A 17,977-nucleotide genomic window follows, 5' to 3' on the forward strand; every position below is an offset into this window, starting at 1 on the left:
TTTCGAACCGCGTCTCCCTGTGTAGCCTGGGCTGTCCTGGAACTCAGAGGTCCGCCTGCTTCTGCTCCCCAAGTGCTGGGATTAAAGGCGTGTGTGCCACTCCTGGCCTTTTTATTTTAATTTAAGGCAATTGAGAAGCAGAGGCAGAAGGATCTCCGTGAGTTCCAGCTCAGCGAGGGCTACACAGTGAGACCCTGTCTAAAACAAACACCAAATATAAAAACTAAAAACAAGAGCAGGCGAGATGGCTCGGTGGGTAAAAGCGCTTGCTGCCAACATGAGTTCGATCCCTGAAATACACATGGTAGGAGGAGGGAGACACAAGTTCCTCTGAGCTCCACATGCGTGCTGTGGTACGTGGTGTGCCTTCATGGCATGCATACGCAGGCGCACACCCTCTCTCTCTCTAGCAATGAATAAAATGAACAAACACACACTAAAAGAAAACCCGTTCAGAAAGGAGCAGCGGCTGCCCAGGGAGGTCAAAAGACACCTCGAAACCCAAGTGTGCCGGGAACTACCAGCGAACCGGGCCAAGAGCAGCAGCTCCTACGGAGGAAAGAGTGGGACCTACTGGGAAAACAGCTACACAAAGTGCATTCTTCACCTGCAAACTCAAAGGTCCAAACTCCAAGGCAGAGACCTGGCTTTGGGGAAGACCCAGAGACCCAGGGTTCCAGCCCAGCCCAGCCCCATTAGGTCCCTGAGAGCTGAGGGGACCACAGGGCTGACAGGACACAACACCAGAGACTCAAGCAAGGAAAGGAAAAATCAAAAAGTTGGACTCCACCAAAGTTAAAAATGGAAGCCAGGCCCATGATGGTGTTTCTCTGTCATCCCAGGACTGGAAGGCTGAATTCAAGATCCTGGTCAGCGTCTTGAAAAATCAAAGCAAGCAAGCAAACAAACAAACAAAATCCAAGGTCCAGTGAGGGCCACAGAGGTTAAAGCTCTGGCGACCAAGCCTGCCAACCCAAGTTCAATCCTAGAAACCAACCACACAGTAGGAGAGAGGCGACTTCACAAAGAGGTGCATAGCTCTCTCTCTAAATAAATAAAAAATAATGAATAAAATTAAAAGACACTTTATCCAAAATGTACCCTGCAAAGAGCACCCTTACGAGAATTTGAAGGCAGGCCACCTACTAGGAGAGAAATCTTTGTAAAGACCAAGGACAGCTGTAGACTAAGACAAAAGATGCAAAGGTACCCAGAAGCAAACAAAACACTCCATTTGAAATTACTCAAAAGACTAAGCCGGGGCGCCTGGGCACAGAAGACCTGCGTGTGTCAGAACAAAGCAGTACAAGGAGAAAGTATGCAGAAAGAGAAATCCGCATTTCAAAAGCTCCCCAGCCAGCCAGGGCCGGCGACTGAGGCAACTCGCACCTGTCCTGCGGGAAAGGAGAAGTTCCCTAACTCCTCAGGCGGGGGCTGGCTCAGGCCGGGGAAGCCCTACCTGGAGCCCTGGCCACCGCTGCTAGACCCTGTGAGCTCTCAATAGTTTTAAAAGTTGTATTTTTCTTATCTGTGTGTGATTGTGTGTGGAGGCCTGAGGACCTCAGGAGCCAGGACTCTCCTGGGGATTGAACCCCAGTTGTCAGGCTTAGTTTTAAGCATCCTTACTGTTTTGAGTCATCTCTCCAGGTCTGAAGCCTCCCCCCAGTTCTGGGATGACAGGCAAGCATCCTCACAGGGTCTTGTGTTATTTAGTAGTCGTTCTGTGGCTCTTTGAGGGAATTTGTGCCAGTGAATATCAGGGTGCCCAGACACTCAAACCCCTTAGTAACAGGCCATGGATGCCTGAAGGGGAGGTTACAGGCCCCATGTGGGACTCCCATAGACAGTAAAATACCACCGGGTGGGTTACCCCTAAGCCAGAACAGCTTTGGAAGTCACATCACTCTGAATCGTCTAGGAACGACAAGGAAAAGAAGTCTGCTATTCAGAACAGACTCAACCCCTACTGATGGAGCAACCCAAGCGGCCTCTGGTCTGGGATCTCAGCACTCTGCAGGCAGGGAGAGGCGGGGAGATTGCCTTCCTCGGCTATGTGAGAAAACACACACACCCCAAATAAAAACGAACAAAACTCCCTACTCAGCAATTCCCCCAGAATCCTAAACCTTGGCTGAAATGATCCATATCACATCTTTTGCTTCTTATGGTGAAGGGAAACTGAGACTCCTTCCGCCCCGGTCGTTCATTCGGATCCGGAATAAACAGCTCTGGGCCGCTTTTGCTCTCTGTGAAAAACACGTGATGAGGTGCTCCATAGAGAGTTAGAGTTCACGGGACTGTGCGGGTTTGGTGGAGACACTGCTGTTGAATGGAAATGACCCGAGGAGTGTTGGGGGCTGATGTGTCTGTGAGGCAAGGCCTCTACACAGTCACACAGTGGGTAAGGGGCAGAGGCTGGGTCAATATGGAGCCTGCAGCCACCTAACCCTGCTGCAAGGGGCTGCCCCTGGGATCCTTGGCACCCAGGCTGACTGCACCCTCAGCACCTGCTTCAGGTATGACTTGAAACACTGCTCCCCCTTACCCAGATGGCTCCCCCTTGCTTTTTCCAGATCTCACCTCAACAATTGCTCCTGGGTGGGTCAGGTTTGCATCATTTTCCCTCCCCCAGGCCCTACCACACACTTCCTCCTCTCCCACTATTTCCTTTTTTCTGTTTGGGCCCTGTGGGTATTATGTATATTTATTTGACATGCCCATCCCCCACTGAAAGTACTCTTTGCCCTTTGTGTCAGCTAGTTGACAACACTTCCCAGCACCCTGGCCTCAGTTTCCCTGCACTTGAAGGAAGGGTTTATCTGAGGTCCATGGGGGAGGGAAAAAGGTCCCAGAGACCCAATACTTGGTATTTATCTACTTATTATACTTTTTATTTTATTTTGTTTTGTTTTTTGAGACAGCATTTATCTGTATAGCCCTGACTGTCCTGGAACTCTCTTTGTAGACCAAGCTGGCCTCTAACTCGGAGACATCCTCCTGCCTCTGCATCCCGAGTGCTGGCATTAAAGGTGTGCACCACTGGAGCCCAGCTGTTGATTGTAACTTTTAATTATTGCATTGCAACTTTTTACAATGTGTGTGTGTGTGTGTGTGTGTGTGTGTGTGTGTCTAGGCATGCGTGCCACAGTGCACTGTGGAGGTCAAAGGTGACATGAGAATAGATTCTCTCCTCCTGGGGACTGTGGGTCAGGCTTGAAAGCAAACACTGAGCCATCTTGTCTGCTCCACGTTTTTTTGTTTTCTTTTGTTTTGCTTTGTTTTGTTTTTGTTTTATGTTTTTTTGAGACAGAGTCTCCTGTAGTCAGGGCTGGTTTTAACCTAATGCTTTCAATCTCCCAACTGTTCAGAGGATGCTTTTCCTTGTGTCTGTCTGAGCGACAAGAGAGTCTACGTGACCCTTCAACTTTCCCCGGTAGCCCAGACAGGCCCCAAACTCTTCTTTCTCCTGCCTTAGCTTCCAGAGTAGCTTACATGTCAGGCTCACATAAGAATTTCACAGAGCGTCTCTCTGATCAACAGTGACCCCAGACTTCCCATGCATCGGTCTAGATTTCCGAGGGAGACACCGGGGAAGCCTCCTTAGCCTCAGCCCGAGTTCCCCGCGGAGTCCCAGGTGCCACCCCCGCATGCTAGTCTGGCTGTTGTGCCCGGAGTGTTGACGCCGTCGTCATGGGGACGGACAGAGGCGGCCCTTGGACACAGGGGGCGGGGCCTGAGGCGAGCAGCCCGGGCTCCCGCAGTGGGTGCCGCCGCCGCCGCCGCCAGGCTTATATACCGCGGCTAAATTTAGGCTGAGTCCAGAGCTCGTCCCCATCCGGGACGCGTTTCCGCCACCGCCTCCTGGCCCGCCCCCCCGTGCCGGCCGCGCCTATAAGGCCTGGGCGGGCCGGGCCGCGACACACACAGTCTCTGCCATGGCGCTCAGCGAGCCTATCCTGCCGTCCTTTGCCACCTTCGCCAGCCCGTGCGAGCGCGGCCTCCAGGAGGTGAGGGCGATGGGGGACCGCGGGTGGTGGGGCAGCAGAGGACCAGGCCACAGGATGTGGGCGCAGAGGCGAGGATTGGGGATGGCAAACGCCAGGGCGCAGACCGCGGGCGGCGGGGGAGACCTTGGGCTGCGGAGAGTTAGACTGCGGGCGGTGAGGAGTTAGACCTCAGGCTGTGGAGGAACAGAGAAGTAAGCACAGGAGCTGAGGAGGACACCTCGCGAGGATGACGATCTGTAGGTGCGGATCGCAGGCGCCGGGGTGTTAGATATCGGGCGCAGGGGCTGAGGACCCGCGCTCATATATAATGGATGGGTGAACACCGGGTGCAGACCGCGGGCGCCTGGGAGTTGAGTTAGACCTTGGGGTACCGGGGAGCAAAAGGCGGCTCCGGGCTCACGTCCCGTGTCTCCAGCAGCGCTGGCCGCGCAACGAGCCCGAGGCGAGCGGCACCGATGAGGACCTCAACAGCGTTCTGGACTTCATCCTGTCCATGGGACTGGACGGTCTGGGTGCCGAGAACCCTCCCGAGCCGCCGCCACAGCCTCCGCCGCCTGCTTTCTACTACCCGGAGCCGGGCGCCCCGCCGCCCTACGGCACCCCCGCGGCAGGTCTGGGAACCGAGCTGCTGCGCCCGGAGTTGGACGCGCCCCCGGGACCGGCTCTGCACGGCCGCTTCGTCCTTGCGCCCCCGGGGCGGCTGGTGAAGGCCGAGCCCCCCGAGGTGGACGGCGGCGGCTACGGCTGCGCGCCCGGCCTGACCCGCGGGCCGCGCGGGCTTAAGCTCGAGGGCGCCCCGGGAGCGGCAGGTGCATGCATGCGGGGCCCCGCCGGTCGTCCCCCGCCGCCCCCGGACACGCCGCCGCTCAGCCCCGACGGCCCCACGCGCCTCCCCGCGCCGGGACCCCGCCACCCGTTCCCGCCGCCCTTCGGCCCCGGCTTCGGCGGCCCCGGTCCCGCGCTGCACTACGGGCAGCCGGCGCCCGGCGCCTTCGGTCTCTTCGACGACGCGGCCGCCGCCGCGGCGGCCCTGGGCCTACCTCCCCCCGCCACCCGCGGTCTCCTTACGCCGCCCTCGTCCCCGCTGGAGCTGCTGGAGGCCAAGCCGAAGCGCGGCCGCCGCTCCTGGCCCCGCAAGCGCGCCGCCACGCACACTTGCAGCTATGCCAACTGCGGCAAGACCTACACCAAGAGTTCGCACCTAAAAGCGCACCTGCGTACGCACACAGGTGGGCGCCTGGCCTCACCGGGGGTGGGGTGGAGCTGCGGCAGGGGAATGACCGCGAGTTCAGGCCCAGGCTAGGCTACGGAGGGAAGGGAAATGGTATACATTGCTACCAAACATTGGTCCTGGCAAGGGGGCGTGGCAGACTAACATGTTGGCTAGGGGCACCAGTGCAGGCTTAGGGTCTGCGGAGGACACGATTTCCATCCCCAGCCCTGCATATAACGCCTGGCCCCAATGGTCATAAGCAGGAGGATCGGGAATTCACAGCTAGCCTAGTGTACTCCGTACTTAATCGGAGAATGTTAGGGGAGAGGCGCACAGCCTCAGGAGTACAGGTTCTTCTTAAGACTAGAAGTGGGTGGAGATGAGCATGGAGAGGGAGGGAGCAGGTGCCGTTAGGCGCTGGGTGCCAGAACTGGTCTTTCGGGGAAACTGATTGTCATTGCCTCCCCCGCAGGTGAGAAGCCTTACCACTGCAACTGGGACGGCTGCGGCTGGAAGTTCGCGCGCTCAGACGAGCTTACCCGCCACTACCGCAAGCACACAGGTCACAGGCCGTTCCAGTGCCACTTGTGCGACCGCGCCTTCTCCAGGTCCGACCACTTGGCCCTGCACATGAAGCGACATATGTAGCCTGGGTAGACCTGGCTACTCCATGCACGGCCGTGGCGGGTCCCACGCGCCGGGCACGGTCCTTTTCAAACTGACTGCTATTTATTGGACCCTGAGGACGGGGCCGGGAGTGTGGCGGAACTGCCACCAGTTCTGGCCCCCACCGTGACTGAAGGCCCCGGGGAAGAAGACAGGAGCCTGTGACGAATGTTTTCAAAATGGTGCAATAATTAATTGACTTATTTCCCTTGGGTCCCCTCTAGAGGATCGAGGCTAGATGCCTTGTGAGAAATGGCCTTTGAGTGTACTGTCCCCCGTGTCGTTTTTTATGATATTGTATATAAGTGACTGGCAGATTGTATTTACTATAAGGGAGACGATGGCATCTTTGCCGCCTGCTTCATTTTTATAAGACTTGGTGTTTTCTAATTAAAGTTTTGAATCTTTGGAAGAATCACCGCAGTGGTGTGGCTGGGGAGGGGGAGGCCCTGAGGGGTATAGGGAGTGGCGCCTGTGGCCAAGGTCACCAGCTGCAGACCCCAGCTGCCAGGGCCTGTGGGTTCTCTATAAATGTCAACATGGCGTTTTTAGGATTGAGCACGGGTTATTTTAAGGCAGCTACTTTGAGCCATAATTTGCCCCCTTGTTCCCCAGAGCTGGGAAAAGTGTTGGTCCCACTGATGTGGCCATCGAAGCTGGAGGCGGGGAGAGAAGGAAAATTCAAAATCTTTTTCTGGTAACTTCTGGGGTTTTAGCCAAACTTAAGGAGTATGCTGACGTTTCGTTGCTTTTTTTAAATTTTTATTTTTGGAAGCTGGGGTTTAATATGTAGACCAGGCTAGCCACAAACTCAGATTCCTCTGCCTCCCAAGCGTTGAGGTGGATCTTTTTATTTTTGTGTTTGGGGAAACTGCACATGTGGCAGTGGGGTGTGGAGACCAGCACTAGCTTGGAGTTTCCTCTCTGCAGGTCAGGTCTTCAGGCTGCAGGAGCCCCCACCTGGCTGAACTGGCTCACAGTCCCTGTTTTGATTCAAAACTTCAAGGTCTCACGGCTGAGAAGTTTGAACTAATGGCATGTAAGCTTGGTGACATGGCACCTGACTCTGATTTTCGTTACTTCGGATAGGCTGGGATGACGTGTGCCTCCTGCCCCGGGCAGGCACAGCAATGGTTTTGCAGTCTGAGGTCTTCCAACAATGCCCATCATTAGCCTCTGCCTGGCAGACTCCCTGGGCTCTGGCCCCCAGCAACCATGGCTACTAACAATTGCCCAACTTACTTCCAGAAAGTGAAAATAGCCCTTCGGCAGATTTTTAACGCACTCTTACCCCAGTTGCAACAGAGGCAGGGATTTCCTCTCCATCCTCCCCCTCCCGGAGCCTTGCTGGCCCTGGAAACAGCTGACAGCTCTTTGGTAATCTGTGAAAAGCAGAAATGGGGACGATAATGTGATTCATATTTCGAGAGTAAATACTCAGGCTTGCTTCCGCTGCAAAGGGAGGGTGTGTGAGCTCTCTGCCCTCTGTGAACCACTTCTGCAAAACCCACAGCGGCCCTCAGCCCAGGCACGGACCCTTCTTGCTCAGAGCTTTCTCTGGAAGAGGAAAACCTAAGAGGTTTGGTGTGTGTTCGTTTTTTTTTTTTGTTTGTTTGTTTTTACATTTTGTGGTGCCAGGATCATGGCCCTAGAACTAACTACACTACCAGGCACCCATAATTTAATCTTTTTTTGTTTTGCCTTTTTGTTTAGTTTTTCAAAATAGGATTTCACCGTATATCCCTGGCTGTCCTGGAACTCGCTTTGTAGAGATCCAGCGATAGCTGGGGTTAAAAGTGTGCAGCAGCCTCCCATCGTGTGGTTTTTGTTGTCGGTTTGGTTTGCTTTGCTGGGGTAGAAAGTGCTGCCCCTGGAGCCACACCCTGAGCCCTTCAGATGTAAATAGGTGCATGCACAGTCCTGCACAGTCTTCCCTGAAGCTAGAGCCTTGAGCCATTTTTCTTTGTGTACTTTTTTGGTCTCAGCCCAGGCTGGCCTCGCTCTGTTTTCTTTTCCCATAAGTACTTCAGCTGTCCCCTGAAGGACTCTGACGCTGAAGCAGGCTACCTGAGCCTCAGGTGCTGCTGGACTGCTTCCTGTGTGCTGCTGTGGATGGGTCGGAGGCTCCTCCGGCCATGGGCTTGGGCATTAGTGTGCCCTCTGGGCCAGCCCAGAAGGGTTCTGCCTTCTTCCATTCCTCTGCCCCTCTCAGACAAATGTCACCTGTGTATTCTGGTGACCGCCTTTGGAACTGGGGGTGGACTCGGTGTGGACCAAAAGATACCAGGACACTGAGGCTGAACCCTGCTCTTGGTGCTGAAAAAGAGGGGGCCCAGTCTGGGAGCAGTGTGGCCCAGCAGGGTGAGGAAAATTTCTGTCACCATTCTTGACAATTCTGGGACAAGATAAGGCATAGGGCCATTTTTTCTCCCTCTAGAAAAACTATCCACAACCTTGTTCGTGTCCGTTTTCTGCTTTATTTTTAATTCAATTTTTTTTTTGAGTCAGGCTCTCTATGTAGCCCTGACTGGTCTCAAACTCAGAGATACACCTGCCAGAACCTCCAGAGTGCTGAGACTAAAGGCGTGCATACCAGGCAGGGCCATCCCTGGGACCCACATGATGGGAAGAGCAAACAGTTCTACAGCTGCCCTCTGGCTTCCACGCCTGCAGCACGGCACATGTACCACCTTCACAAAATAAATACTTTAAAATTTTACTAGTTTTAGTCATCTAATTGCTGAAGATTTATTTTTCAGAAATATTCTTAATATATAAATGATGAATTTAAGAAGGATTGAACAGCCGTGTAACAAATACAAAATGATGGGGATACACACACACATATATGTAAACTTTTGGTGTCAACATTCCTTTTCATGATCTGAATTTCAAGACATAAAATACCAGCAAATAGTAACAATCAAAATCAAAGTTTTTCAAGTTCTGATATCATCCAATGTAAACTAAAGAGAGACGATTCATTTTAAAACCAACTTCATGGTGCCTCCTCAGTCTCTCAAAGCTCTATCCATATCAAATTAGGCTCTGTGTCTTTAAAACCAAAGTCTGCTATAAAATGTTCACAGTCTATAAGCCACTGCAGCCTCCACTCTGGCCTCGTCTGTGGGTGCCTGGCTCATGGCTGAGCTTTCAGTGGTAGTGTAGCCCTTCTCTCCAGAGCGATACAGAAAAGGTTTTCACATTCTTTCCCCTGCCTTTCCCACCCTTCAGTTAGATCAAGCTGGGGGACAGTGGTCTCTGTGTTCCTTCTCTTATTCTCTAGTCTAACAGCGCACATGGTGTTTCTCCAATGTGTCAGGTATTCTTTTTTTTTTGTTTTGTTTTTGTTTGTTTGTTTTTTTGAGACAGGGTTTCTCTGTGGCTTTGGTTCCTGTCCTGGAACTAGCTCTTGTAGACCAGGCTGGTCTCGAACTCACAGAGATCCGCCTGCCTCTGCCTCCCGAGTGCTGGGATTAAACGTGTCAGGTATTCTAACCCGCATGTACACACACATGTGCGGAGCCCTGAGTTGAGGTCGGGATGATAGATCATCTCCTTTCTCCTCCAGTGAGGCAGGCTCTCATGGATGTTCTGGGGATCCCATCTCTGCCTTCTGCGGCTGGAACTGCAGGTGGGCTACCACAGCCACGTGACATTTACATGGGCACCGGGCATCCGACTGTACTCTCCTCTGAGCCATCTCCCCAGCCCCCACTGTACCAATTTTAGCAAACGTGTGAAAGCCCATGGGTTTCCGTCCGACCCCTGTGATGGACGTCAGATGGTCCCCAGGGCAGAGGTCACAGTGGAGAGGATGAAGCTGGGAGCAGTGATGCAGTCAGAAGACTCCGAAGATGCAAGTTCCCACTGGGCATCTCCTGCCTTTATGGGGCCCTTCAGGGCGTTCTCAGCAGGGAGGATCCATCTCTGCTGAGTCACCCCACACAGTTTAGAGCTGGTTCACCACGACACAGGTAGTGTGCAATTCTGGTCCCCTGCTCCTATCTGTGCCAGTGTGACTCCATCTCAACTTGATTGACAGAGGAGGGATCTAGGTCATCTCTGGGACCTGAATATTGAGCAGAGCCTCAGTTCCCCACCCAGTTCCTCACCTGGTTCCCTACCCTGGTCCGTCACTGGGTCCCCCACCCAGGCCCCTCACCTGGCTCCCTACCCTGGTCCCTCACTCAGTTCCTCACCTGGCTCCCTACCCTGGTCCCTCACTCAGTTCCTCACCTGGTTCCCTACCCTGGTCCCTCACTGGGTCCCCCACCCAGGCCCTTCACCTGGCTCCTCACCCAGTCTCCCACACTGGTCCTCCACCCAGTCCCCCATCTCAACTGCCAGGGAGCATCTTCTCTCTCTTAGGGGTTGTATGGGATGCCGAGGACTAGGAGTGGAGCTGCCGTGACTTGACCTGCAGAACTGAATAACTAGTGTGGGTGGCTCAAGCTCGAGGATCACTGCTTCAGAAGCTGTCTCAGAACAACCAGAAGAGATAGCCATGATGATGCACACTTGACCAGTACTTGGGAGGTAGAGGCAGAAAGATCAGTTCAGGGCCATCCCCAGCTACATGGAGAGGCCAAGTCTAGCTGCATCTCCATCCTTCTCCCTCTCCCTTTATTTCTTTTGTGAGACAAGGTCTTACTATGTAGCTCAGGCTAGCCTCAGACCCAGCTTTTCCTCCCTGAGCCCCTCCTTCTCTCCCCATTCATCCACTCATCCACTCAGCCTTACTCCCGAGGCCTCATCCTCCTGTCCCCTGCCACCATCACTAACAATCGGGAGCAACTCATACTGGCTCAGCCTCCGGCCCCAACCTAGAGCCTGTGCCAAGTGCCCATCATGTGACTGAGAAGCTCAGACCTCCTTGTGGTCCCTCCAGAATCCTCGTAGCACATTTACTCTGGACACCCTCATGGACCAATTTCCTACCCTCTCAGCAAGCCTAGGACAACAAACACCCCGGATTTTACTTACTTATGCAGAGACAGGGCTTCTCTGTGTAAACTTGGCTATCCTGAAACTCACTCAGTAGACCACGCTGGCCTCCAACTCCAGAGATCTACCTGCCTCTGCCTCCTGAGGGCTGGGAAAAAAGAGAAATTGTGTGTGTGTGTGTGTGTGTGTGTGTGTGTGTGTGTGTATGTGTGTAGTAGGAGTCAGATTTTTTTTTTAAATCAGGGCCATCATTTTCCCAACAATGACACAGAGACTTATAAAAACTGGGCCAATAACTTAAACTTGTTTCTAACTAGCTCTTACAACTTTTTTTTTTTTTTTTTGGTTTTTTGAGACAGGGTTTCTCTGTGGCTTTGGAGCCTGTCCTGGAACTAGCTCTGTAGACCAGGCTGGTCTCGAACTCACAGAGATCCGCCTGCCTCTGCCTCCCAAGTGCTGGGATTAAAGGCGTGCGCCACCACCGCCCGGCTGCTCTTACAACTTAAATTAACCCATTTCTACTAATCTATGTGCTGCCACATGGCTCGTGGCTGTCACCTCTCCTCTGGCATATCTTGTTTGTTCCCTGTCTCTTGATGTCTCAGCATCCTTTCTGCCTCAAAAATCCTGCCTAGCTATTGACTGTTCAGCTTTGTTTTTGTTGTTGTTTTTTTTGAGACAGGGTTTCTCTGTGGTTTTGGAGCCTGTCCTGGAACTAGCTCTTGTAGACCAGGCTGGTCTCGAACTCACAGAGATCCGCCTGCCTCCGCCTCCCGAGTGCTGGGATTAAAGACATGCGCCACCATCGCCCGGCGACTGTTCAGCTTTTTATTATACCAACCCAAGTGATACATCTTCAGTTTCCCCCTTTTTGTCTAAAAGAAGGGAAAAGTTTTAACTCTAACATAGTAAAGCTACATACAATATGAACAATTATCAGATAAGAATTACATTTACAGTGTTCAGTCCATTTGTATTTGGAAAATTTAAAGAAAATATTACATTATCTATCCTCTCCTGATGAGTCCAAAGTTTTGTACCTAATTTATCTTCTATCATAACTAAGAAAAACTATAACTATCTAGTCTTCAGTTCCATCAAAGACCCCAGAAGGATATAATATTACCTGAGATATAACCTGAGTAAACAGGAAGTGCAGTTCAAGATACTTCTAAAACTAAGAAATGATAGAGACGTCTGACTACCTGGACACTCCAAGTTTCCTCTGCAACATTCAGGCATCTATGTTCAGCCTCCAGGCCTAGAGGATCTGACAGACTTTCTTGTGAAGCAGGAATTTTTGAAGGACTGTCCTACCCTTCCTTGGCAAAGTTCAGCAGTTGCTTTCTTTTGTGTCCTGCTTGTCCAGTTTGAATAGCATACTGTCAGCAGTGGAGGCAAGGGCAGTTTCTTGCTCAGATGGCTAGCTTTTGACACAAAGAAAGCAAACTCGGGGCTGGAGAGATGGCTCAGAGGTTAAGAGCATTGCCTGCTCTTCCAAAGGTCCTAAGTTCAATTCCCAGCAACCACATGGTGGCTCACAACCATCTGTAATGGGGTCTGGTGCCCTCTTCTGGCCTGCAGGCATACATTCAGACAGAACATTGTATACATAATAAATAAATAAATATTTAAAAAAAAAAGAAAGCAAACTCCATATGGAGGTTCTTCGACAACCACCATCCTTTTATGAAGTAGATTGGTATTACCAGGAACAGACATGTCTCACTGTCTTTAAAAGCCGTATGTTATCAAAACATTAAAATGTCATACTCTGTAGGTCTCTGAAGTGTTTAAAGACCATCTACCTGATTAACCCTAAAAACATACCTAACATGACTATAAGTTTGATTGTTGTAGATGACTAATTATTATCCTGTCTTTCTTTATTATCCTAAGTAGCTTTCAAGAACTAGAACTTGCCGGGCGATGGTGGCGCACACCTTTAATCCCAGCACTCCGGAGGCAGAGGCAGGCGGATCTCTGTGAGTTCGAGACCAGCCTGGTCTATAGAGCTAGTTTCAGGACAGGCTCCAAAGCCACAGAGAAACCCTGTCTCGAAAAAAACAAAAACAAAAACAAACAAAAAAAAAAAAGAACTAGACCTTTACATTACATTGGTTTTTTTGTTTTGTTTTGGTTTTTCAAGACAGGGTTTCTCTGTGTGCTGGAGTTTCTTGCTGTCCAGGAACTCACTCTGTAGATCAGACTGGCCTTGAACTCAGAAATCCACCTGTCTCTGCCTCCTGAGTGCCGGTCCATTACATTTTTAAATGAGCTGCACAGGTACAATACCTTAAACAAGAAATAGAACATACAATACAGTATAACAAAAATAACCTTGAATTTGTATCAACATACAAATATCTTACACAAAAGTAGAAACATATATACAGTATAACAAAAATATCCTTAAATTTGTATTAGTATACAAAAATATCTTACACAAGAGTAGAAACATATATACAGTGTAACAAAATAACCTTAAATTTGTACCAATATAAAAAAATTCATACCAAGCCGGGCGATGGTGGCTCACGCCTTTAATCCCAGCACTCCGGAGGCAGAGGCAGGCGGATCTCTGTGAGTTCGAGACCAGCCTGGTCTACAGAGCTAGTTCCAGGACAGGCTCCAAAGCCACAATGAAACCCTGTCTCGAAAAATCAAAAAAAAAAATTCATACCAATGTGAAATATTTGAGACTAGTAGGACTTTTTTAGTCTGAAAGCAGGTATAAAAATCAATCTACCCCTTTATCATTTCTATACTATATCCCCTTTTCTCTTCAGAAATAGATTCCTGAATCTAATTTCCTTTGTTTGTTTGTTTTTTTTTGTGACCATGACCAATAGCAATTTGTAACCAACCCCCCCAAACAATGACAAACATCTATAACACACTAAATGATCAAAAACCACATACCCTATCTCTTGAGAATGTGGTGTTGTGTTCTCTCTAGACTGCTTCCTGGTGTCTTGGGATGCTGGAATCTTTGGGGGACCCTGAGAAAATTAGGATAATGGTCAAGCCCTGGCTAGACCAGGCTGTCAGGCTGGATCATCTCAGCAGCAGTCTTGAAGCTGTTCTGGATGCAGAACTCTGAGGAAACTGCAGCAGAGGCACTCTGAGAGGCTGGATCACCAGTGACACCCATTTTCATTGTGTCTGGTCCCCTCGTTCTGCAAACACATAATTTTCAAAGGTAACATATGTACCTGCATTAGCACAAGCAAGGACTGTGGGTGGTACATGACTCCACCAATGATTTTTTTTTTGTTTTATGTTTGAGAAGATAAAATACATGTCACCTGTAATGTAGTTTTTGTCTAGGCTTATTCCTTTATGCTGGTAGCCAGGATTTTTTGGGGGGTCTTCTCTAATCAGATCTGATCTCTATCAACCTTGAATGAATCCACAGCCTTTTGTTTTCTGTAGAAACAAAAGCATTACCTCTTTCCCAATGTAACATATTTTTTGAGTTCCATTTTGAAGTTAAGACATTTTTAAATATATAGGTTGGTTTAATTTAATAGTTTTTATAACCCAATCTCTCCCAGGAGCTATCATTTGTTCATCAGCAATCAGAAAATTTAAAGTTGCCAGATGGTAGTGGTGCACGCCCTTAATGCCAGCACTCGGGAGGCAGAGACAGGCAGATCTTTGTGAGTTTGAGGCCAGCCTGGTCTACAGAGTGAGTTCCAGGACAGGTTCCAAAAACTACAGAGAGAATCTCTCTCTCTCTCTCTCTCTCTCTCTCTCTCTCTCTCTCTCTCTCACACACACACACACACACACACACACACACACACACACACACGCGCGCGCGCGCGCGCACACACACACACAATTAAAATCAATACAACATCATATAGGATCCAGATTCCCTGTGTATTTCCCATCTCTACATGGCCTATTCTTTTTTTATTACTTATAAACTATTTTGTTTTCTATGACTGCCAATACCTATTTTCCTTTCTTTCTTAAGTTTATACACATTTTTAAACACACTGTGACCTGTTTAGATGTTTTTCTGTCTGAATCTGCTTTACAGTGTATATGTAACCCTTTCTGCCTGCATGAGCAAAATCTTAAGCCAGCTCACAGGTTAGTTTATGGTGTGCTGGCGCCTTAAGCCCGAAGGCAAGAAGCCATGAGACATCCCTGCACTGTGGCCCTCGTGAGAGACTCGGGGACTAGGCAGCCGCATCTGACTCTGTTTTTTGTGTGTTTGGAGCCTTTTTAAGCTTTCTCAGTTCTTATGTGGAAATGCGTGGTCCCACACTGGATGCCATTTGTAGTCGGACGTTTTAGTCAGGACCATCATCTCCCCAGTAATGACGTGGAGACACTGTTAATTATGAGAGATTGGTCGATAGCTTAGGCTTGTTTCTAACTAGCTCTTACAGCTTAAATTAACCCATTTCTGTTAATCTGTGTGCTGCCACATGGCTCATGGCTGTCACCTCTCCTCCTGCATGTCTGGCTTGTCTCTTGGCATCTCCCTTTCTTCTTCCCAGCATCCTTTCTGCCCCCAAAATCCCACAGAACCATCTTGCCAGCCCACTCCCACCCCTGCATGCTCTTGCCAAGACGCTGAACATCCAGCATAAATACACTTACCTACCGGGACAGGACAGGCTAAGGGGCACTGAAATAAGACACCTGAGGCCTCAGAGCATTCCCTAAAAACAAGAGTGCAAGGCTGTGTTTCTCTGAGATGGCATCCCAAGATACAGGCCCCAGGAGACACCTGCCAGCTCGTGTCCTGGGCTGAGCCTTCCAACAGCTCTCTGCCCAGGAATGCAGAAACCTGCACATCCCGAAAGCCAGAAGCACTACTTGTGACTCCTGTACTACCCTGCTCATTAGTTCACCTCGCAGGCCCTGGATCCTCCCCTCTGCCCCCTGGGGCCCTGGGTCTGACGAAGCAATGGCTCTTGATCTCTCACAGCAGGACCTCTGTGTCCCTGCCACCTGTCCTCCAACCTGTCAGCATATTTACAGAGCCCTACAGTCTATGTCTCTGGGTCCCCCCCCCACCAGCAGAGCAGTGGTGTGTGATTCCTGAGGTGGAGTGTTAGAGGAGATGCCTGTTCGTTCGTGGAGCTTCCAAGAGAAAGGAATAAGCCAGGGTGGCAGGAATGGGCGGCCCTAGGGAACCATGGAGGGGTCAGGGCAGAGAGTGGCCATCAGCCTGGTGTCCTGTGACAGGGCTTCTCTGCAATGACTTTTAGCTGGGAGAGGACCCTCCTTTCCCCTCTGACCCATCACACCCTCCCCTTCGTGTATCAAAGGGTTCTATATTCTAGATTTTTAGGAGATCTTGTTGGTTCTGAACTGGGACTCCATGGGTAAATACTAGGCCAAGTTCCTGTCAGCACTGGGAGCTACCTCCACAACTGTGCAAAGGATTTCGAAACTAGGAATGAGGACACAGAAATCCCTCTACCCTCTCCAGCTTGTGCCTTTAGAAGCTTTTCTTTTCCTTTTTTATGATACTGGGGGTGAAACCCCACCATGCTAGGTAGGGGCTCCTCCCTTAAGCCATGCCCATAACTCTTTCACTTTGGGTGGGAGTGAATGGGTACCCTTTGAGGTCCAGAAAGTGGTGTCTCATCCCTCAGAGCTTGTGAGTTTCCAGATGTGAGTGCTGGGATCAGAACTCCAGGCAGCAGAGCAGAGACTAACCTGCTGAGCCACAACCCCTGCACCTTTCCCTCTTTATTCTGAGCTAGTCATATGTTAACGCAACCTTGAACTCCTCCTGGTCCTCCTGCCTCAGTCTATTGGTAGCTGGATAGCAGGCATGTGCCCACAGCCTGCCCACCCTTTCTTCCTTAATTATTGTGGTTAAAAACCCAAAACAAAAACCTGCCACCTTGCAGTGCTGGTGAGGTACCCAGGGTTCTGGAGCCAGATGACTCAGGGAACTACTCTCAAGAACACAGCTCAGCGCACTGAGCTTTTGTTATGTAACCACCGCCCTCCATCTCTCTACACTCGACAACTTTCTCACCTCCCAAAGTGAAACTATGCTGCCTTTCCCCTCTTCTTCTTCTTTTCAAGACAGGGTTTCTCTGTGTAAGCCCTGGCTGTCCTGGAACTCACTCTGTAGATCAGGCTGGCCTCAAATTCAGAGATCCCCCTGCCTCTGCCTCCCAAGTGCTGGGAAATAAGGCACATGCCCCCACACTCAGCTTTTTAAAAAAAGACTTCCACATAGCCCAAGGCTGGCCTCGAACTCACTGTGTAAAGGAGAATGGTCCTCCTCCTGGGAGCTAGGATGGCAATCAGGTGTCACTGTACGTGACCTTCCATCCAGATTCACTCCCTTCTATGCCCTCTCCAGGGAGCCTGTAAGTGGGGGCTGGCTTCTTCCTTTGTACTGAATAAATTCGCACAACAGTCCCGGCCAGCCTGGAACTTCTTGTAGACCAGGATGGCCTCCCAGCATCACAGACATGCACCACACCCAACATGTCACAACATGCCTAGCAGGCCTAGTGGTGTGTTCCTGCCATCCCAGCACTAACTAGGAAGACTGAGGCCAGAGGATCAGGAGTTCTAGTCCAGCCTCAGCTATGTGAGAACCTGTCTCCAATGAGATCACATAAAAAAGCAACTTTGTCGCTGGGTGAGGCGGTGAAGGCTAATTCCTTTGGTTACTCGGGAGGCTGAGACAGAGGGATTCAAGTCCAGACCCTATCTGAACAGCTTAATGAGACTGTCTCAAAATTTTGAATTTTTAAAATTAAAAATATGTATTTATGGATGTATACAGGTGTGCCTATGTAAGTATATCCAGGTGTGTGGAGGAGTTGGAGCTGCCCCATGCAGGTGCCCCCTAAGGGCAGCATGTGCTTTTAACCACTGGGCCATCTCTCCAGCCCTTAAACATAAAAAGTTAAAAAGGACAAGGGCTGCTTTTTAAAGTAGGGAGCTGCACCTCCACGGCAGAGTGCCTGGAGACCAACACCCTTCACCACAGACCAGAAAACGTTACAAAGAAGATACAGATAAGGTCTTGACTGTCTAGGCGGGCAGAGCTCTCGACCAGCGTGCACGAGGCCCTGGGGCCCATCTCCTGCAGCATGTGCTACAGACGTGGTGGCACACACGTGATTCCAGCTCTCCAAACTCAGGC

At 50.5% G+C, this 17,977-nt stretch overlaps 1 protein-coding gene across 2 annotated transcripts; it reads left to right on the top strand.

Moving 5' to 3' along the window:
- Positions 1-3,858: 3,858 nt before the first annotated feature.
- Klf2 (KLF transcription factor 2) lies at positions 3,859-6,301 on the top strand. Of its 2 annotated transcripts, none has more exons than XM_075986970.1 (3): positions 3,859-4,007; positions 4,426-5,236; positions 5,693-6,301. In XM_075986970.1, the coding sequence occupies exons 1-3, from the start codon at positions 3,936-3,938 to the stop codon at positions 5,866-5,868; spliced, it is 1,059 nt and encodes a 352-aa protein (XP_075843085.1). In that variant the 5' UTR covers positions 3,859-3,935; the 3' UTR covers positions 5,869-6,301. The 2 variants fall into 2 exon arrangements, with proteins under 2 accessions (XP_075843085.1, XP_075843084.1); XM_075986969.1 differs by having other exon boundaries at positions 3,864-4,007; positions 4,423-5,236.
- Positions 6,302-17,977: the final 11,676 nt, after the last annotated feature.

Source organism: Microtus pennsylvanicus, chromosome 9 (genome assembly GCF_037038515.1).
Source record: "Microtus pennsylvanicus isolate mMicPen1 chromosome 9, mMicPen1.hap1, whole genome shotgun sequence".
In the NCBI taxonomy this organism is placed as follows: Eukaryota; Metazoa; Chordata; class Mammalia; order Rodentia; family Cricetidae; genus Microtus; species Microtus pennsylvanicus.

Excerpts from the sequence above, each read along its gene's own strand:
- Klf2 (XM_075986969.1), top strand. The coding sequence starts at position 3,936 with ATGGCGCTCAGCGAGCCTATCCTGCCGTCCTTTGCCACCTTCGCCAGC. Across the intron at positions 4,008-4,422 it reads GCGAGCGCGGCCTCCAGGAG|CAGCGCTGGCCGCGCAACGA; the intron begins GTGAGGGCGATG and ends CCGTGTCTCCAG. Across the intron at positions 5,237-5,692 it reads GCACCTGCGTACGCACACAG|GTGAGAAGCCTTACCACTGC; the intron begins GTGGGCGCCTGG and ends CCTCCCCCGCAG.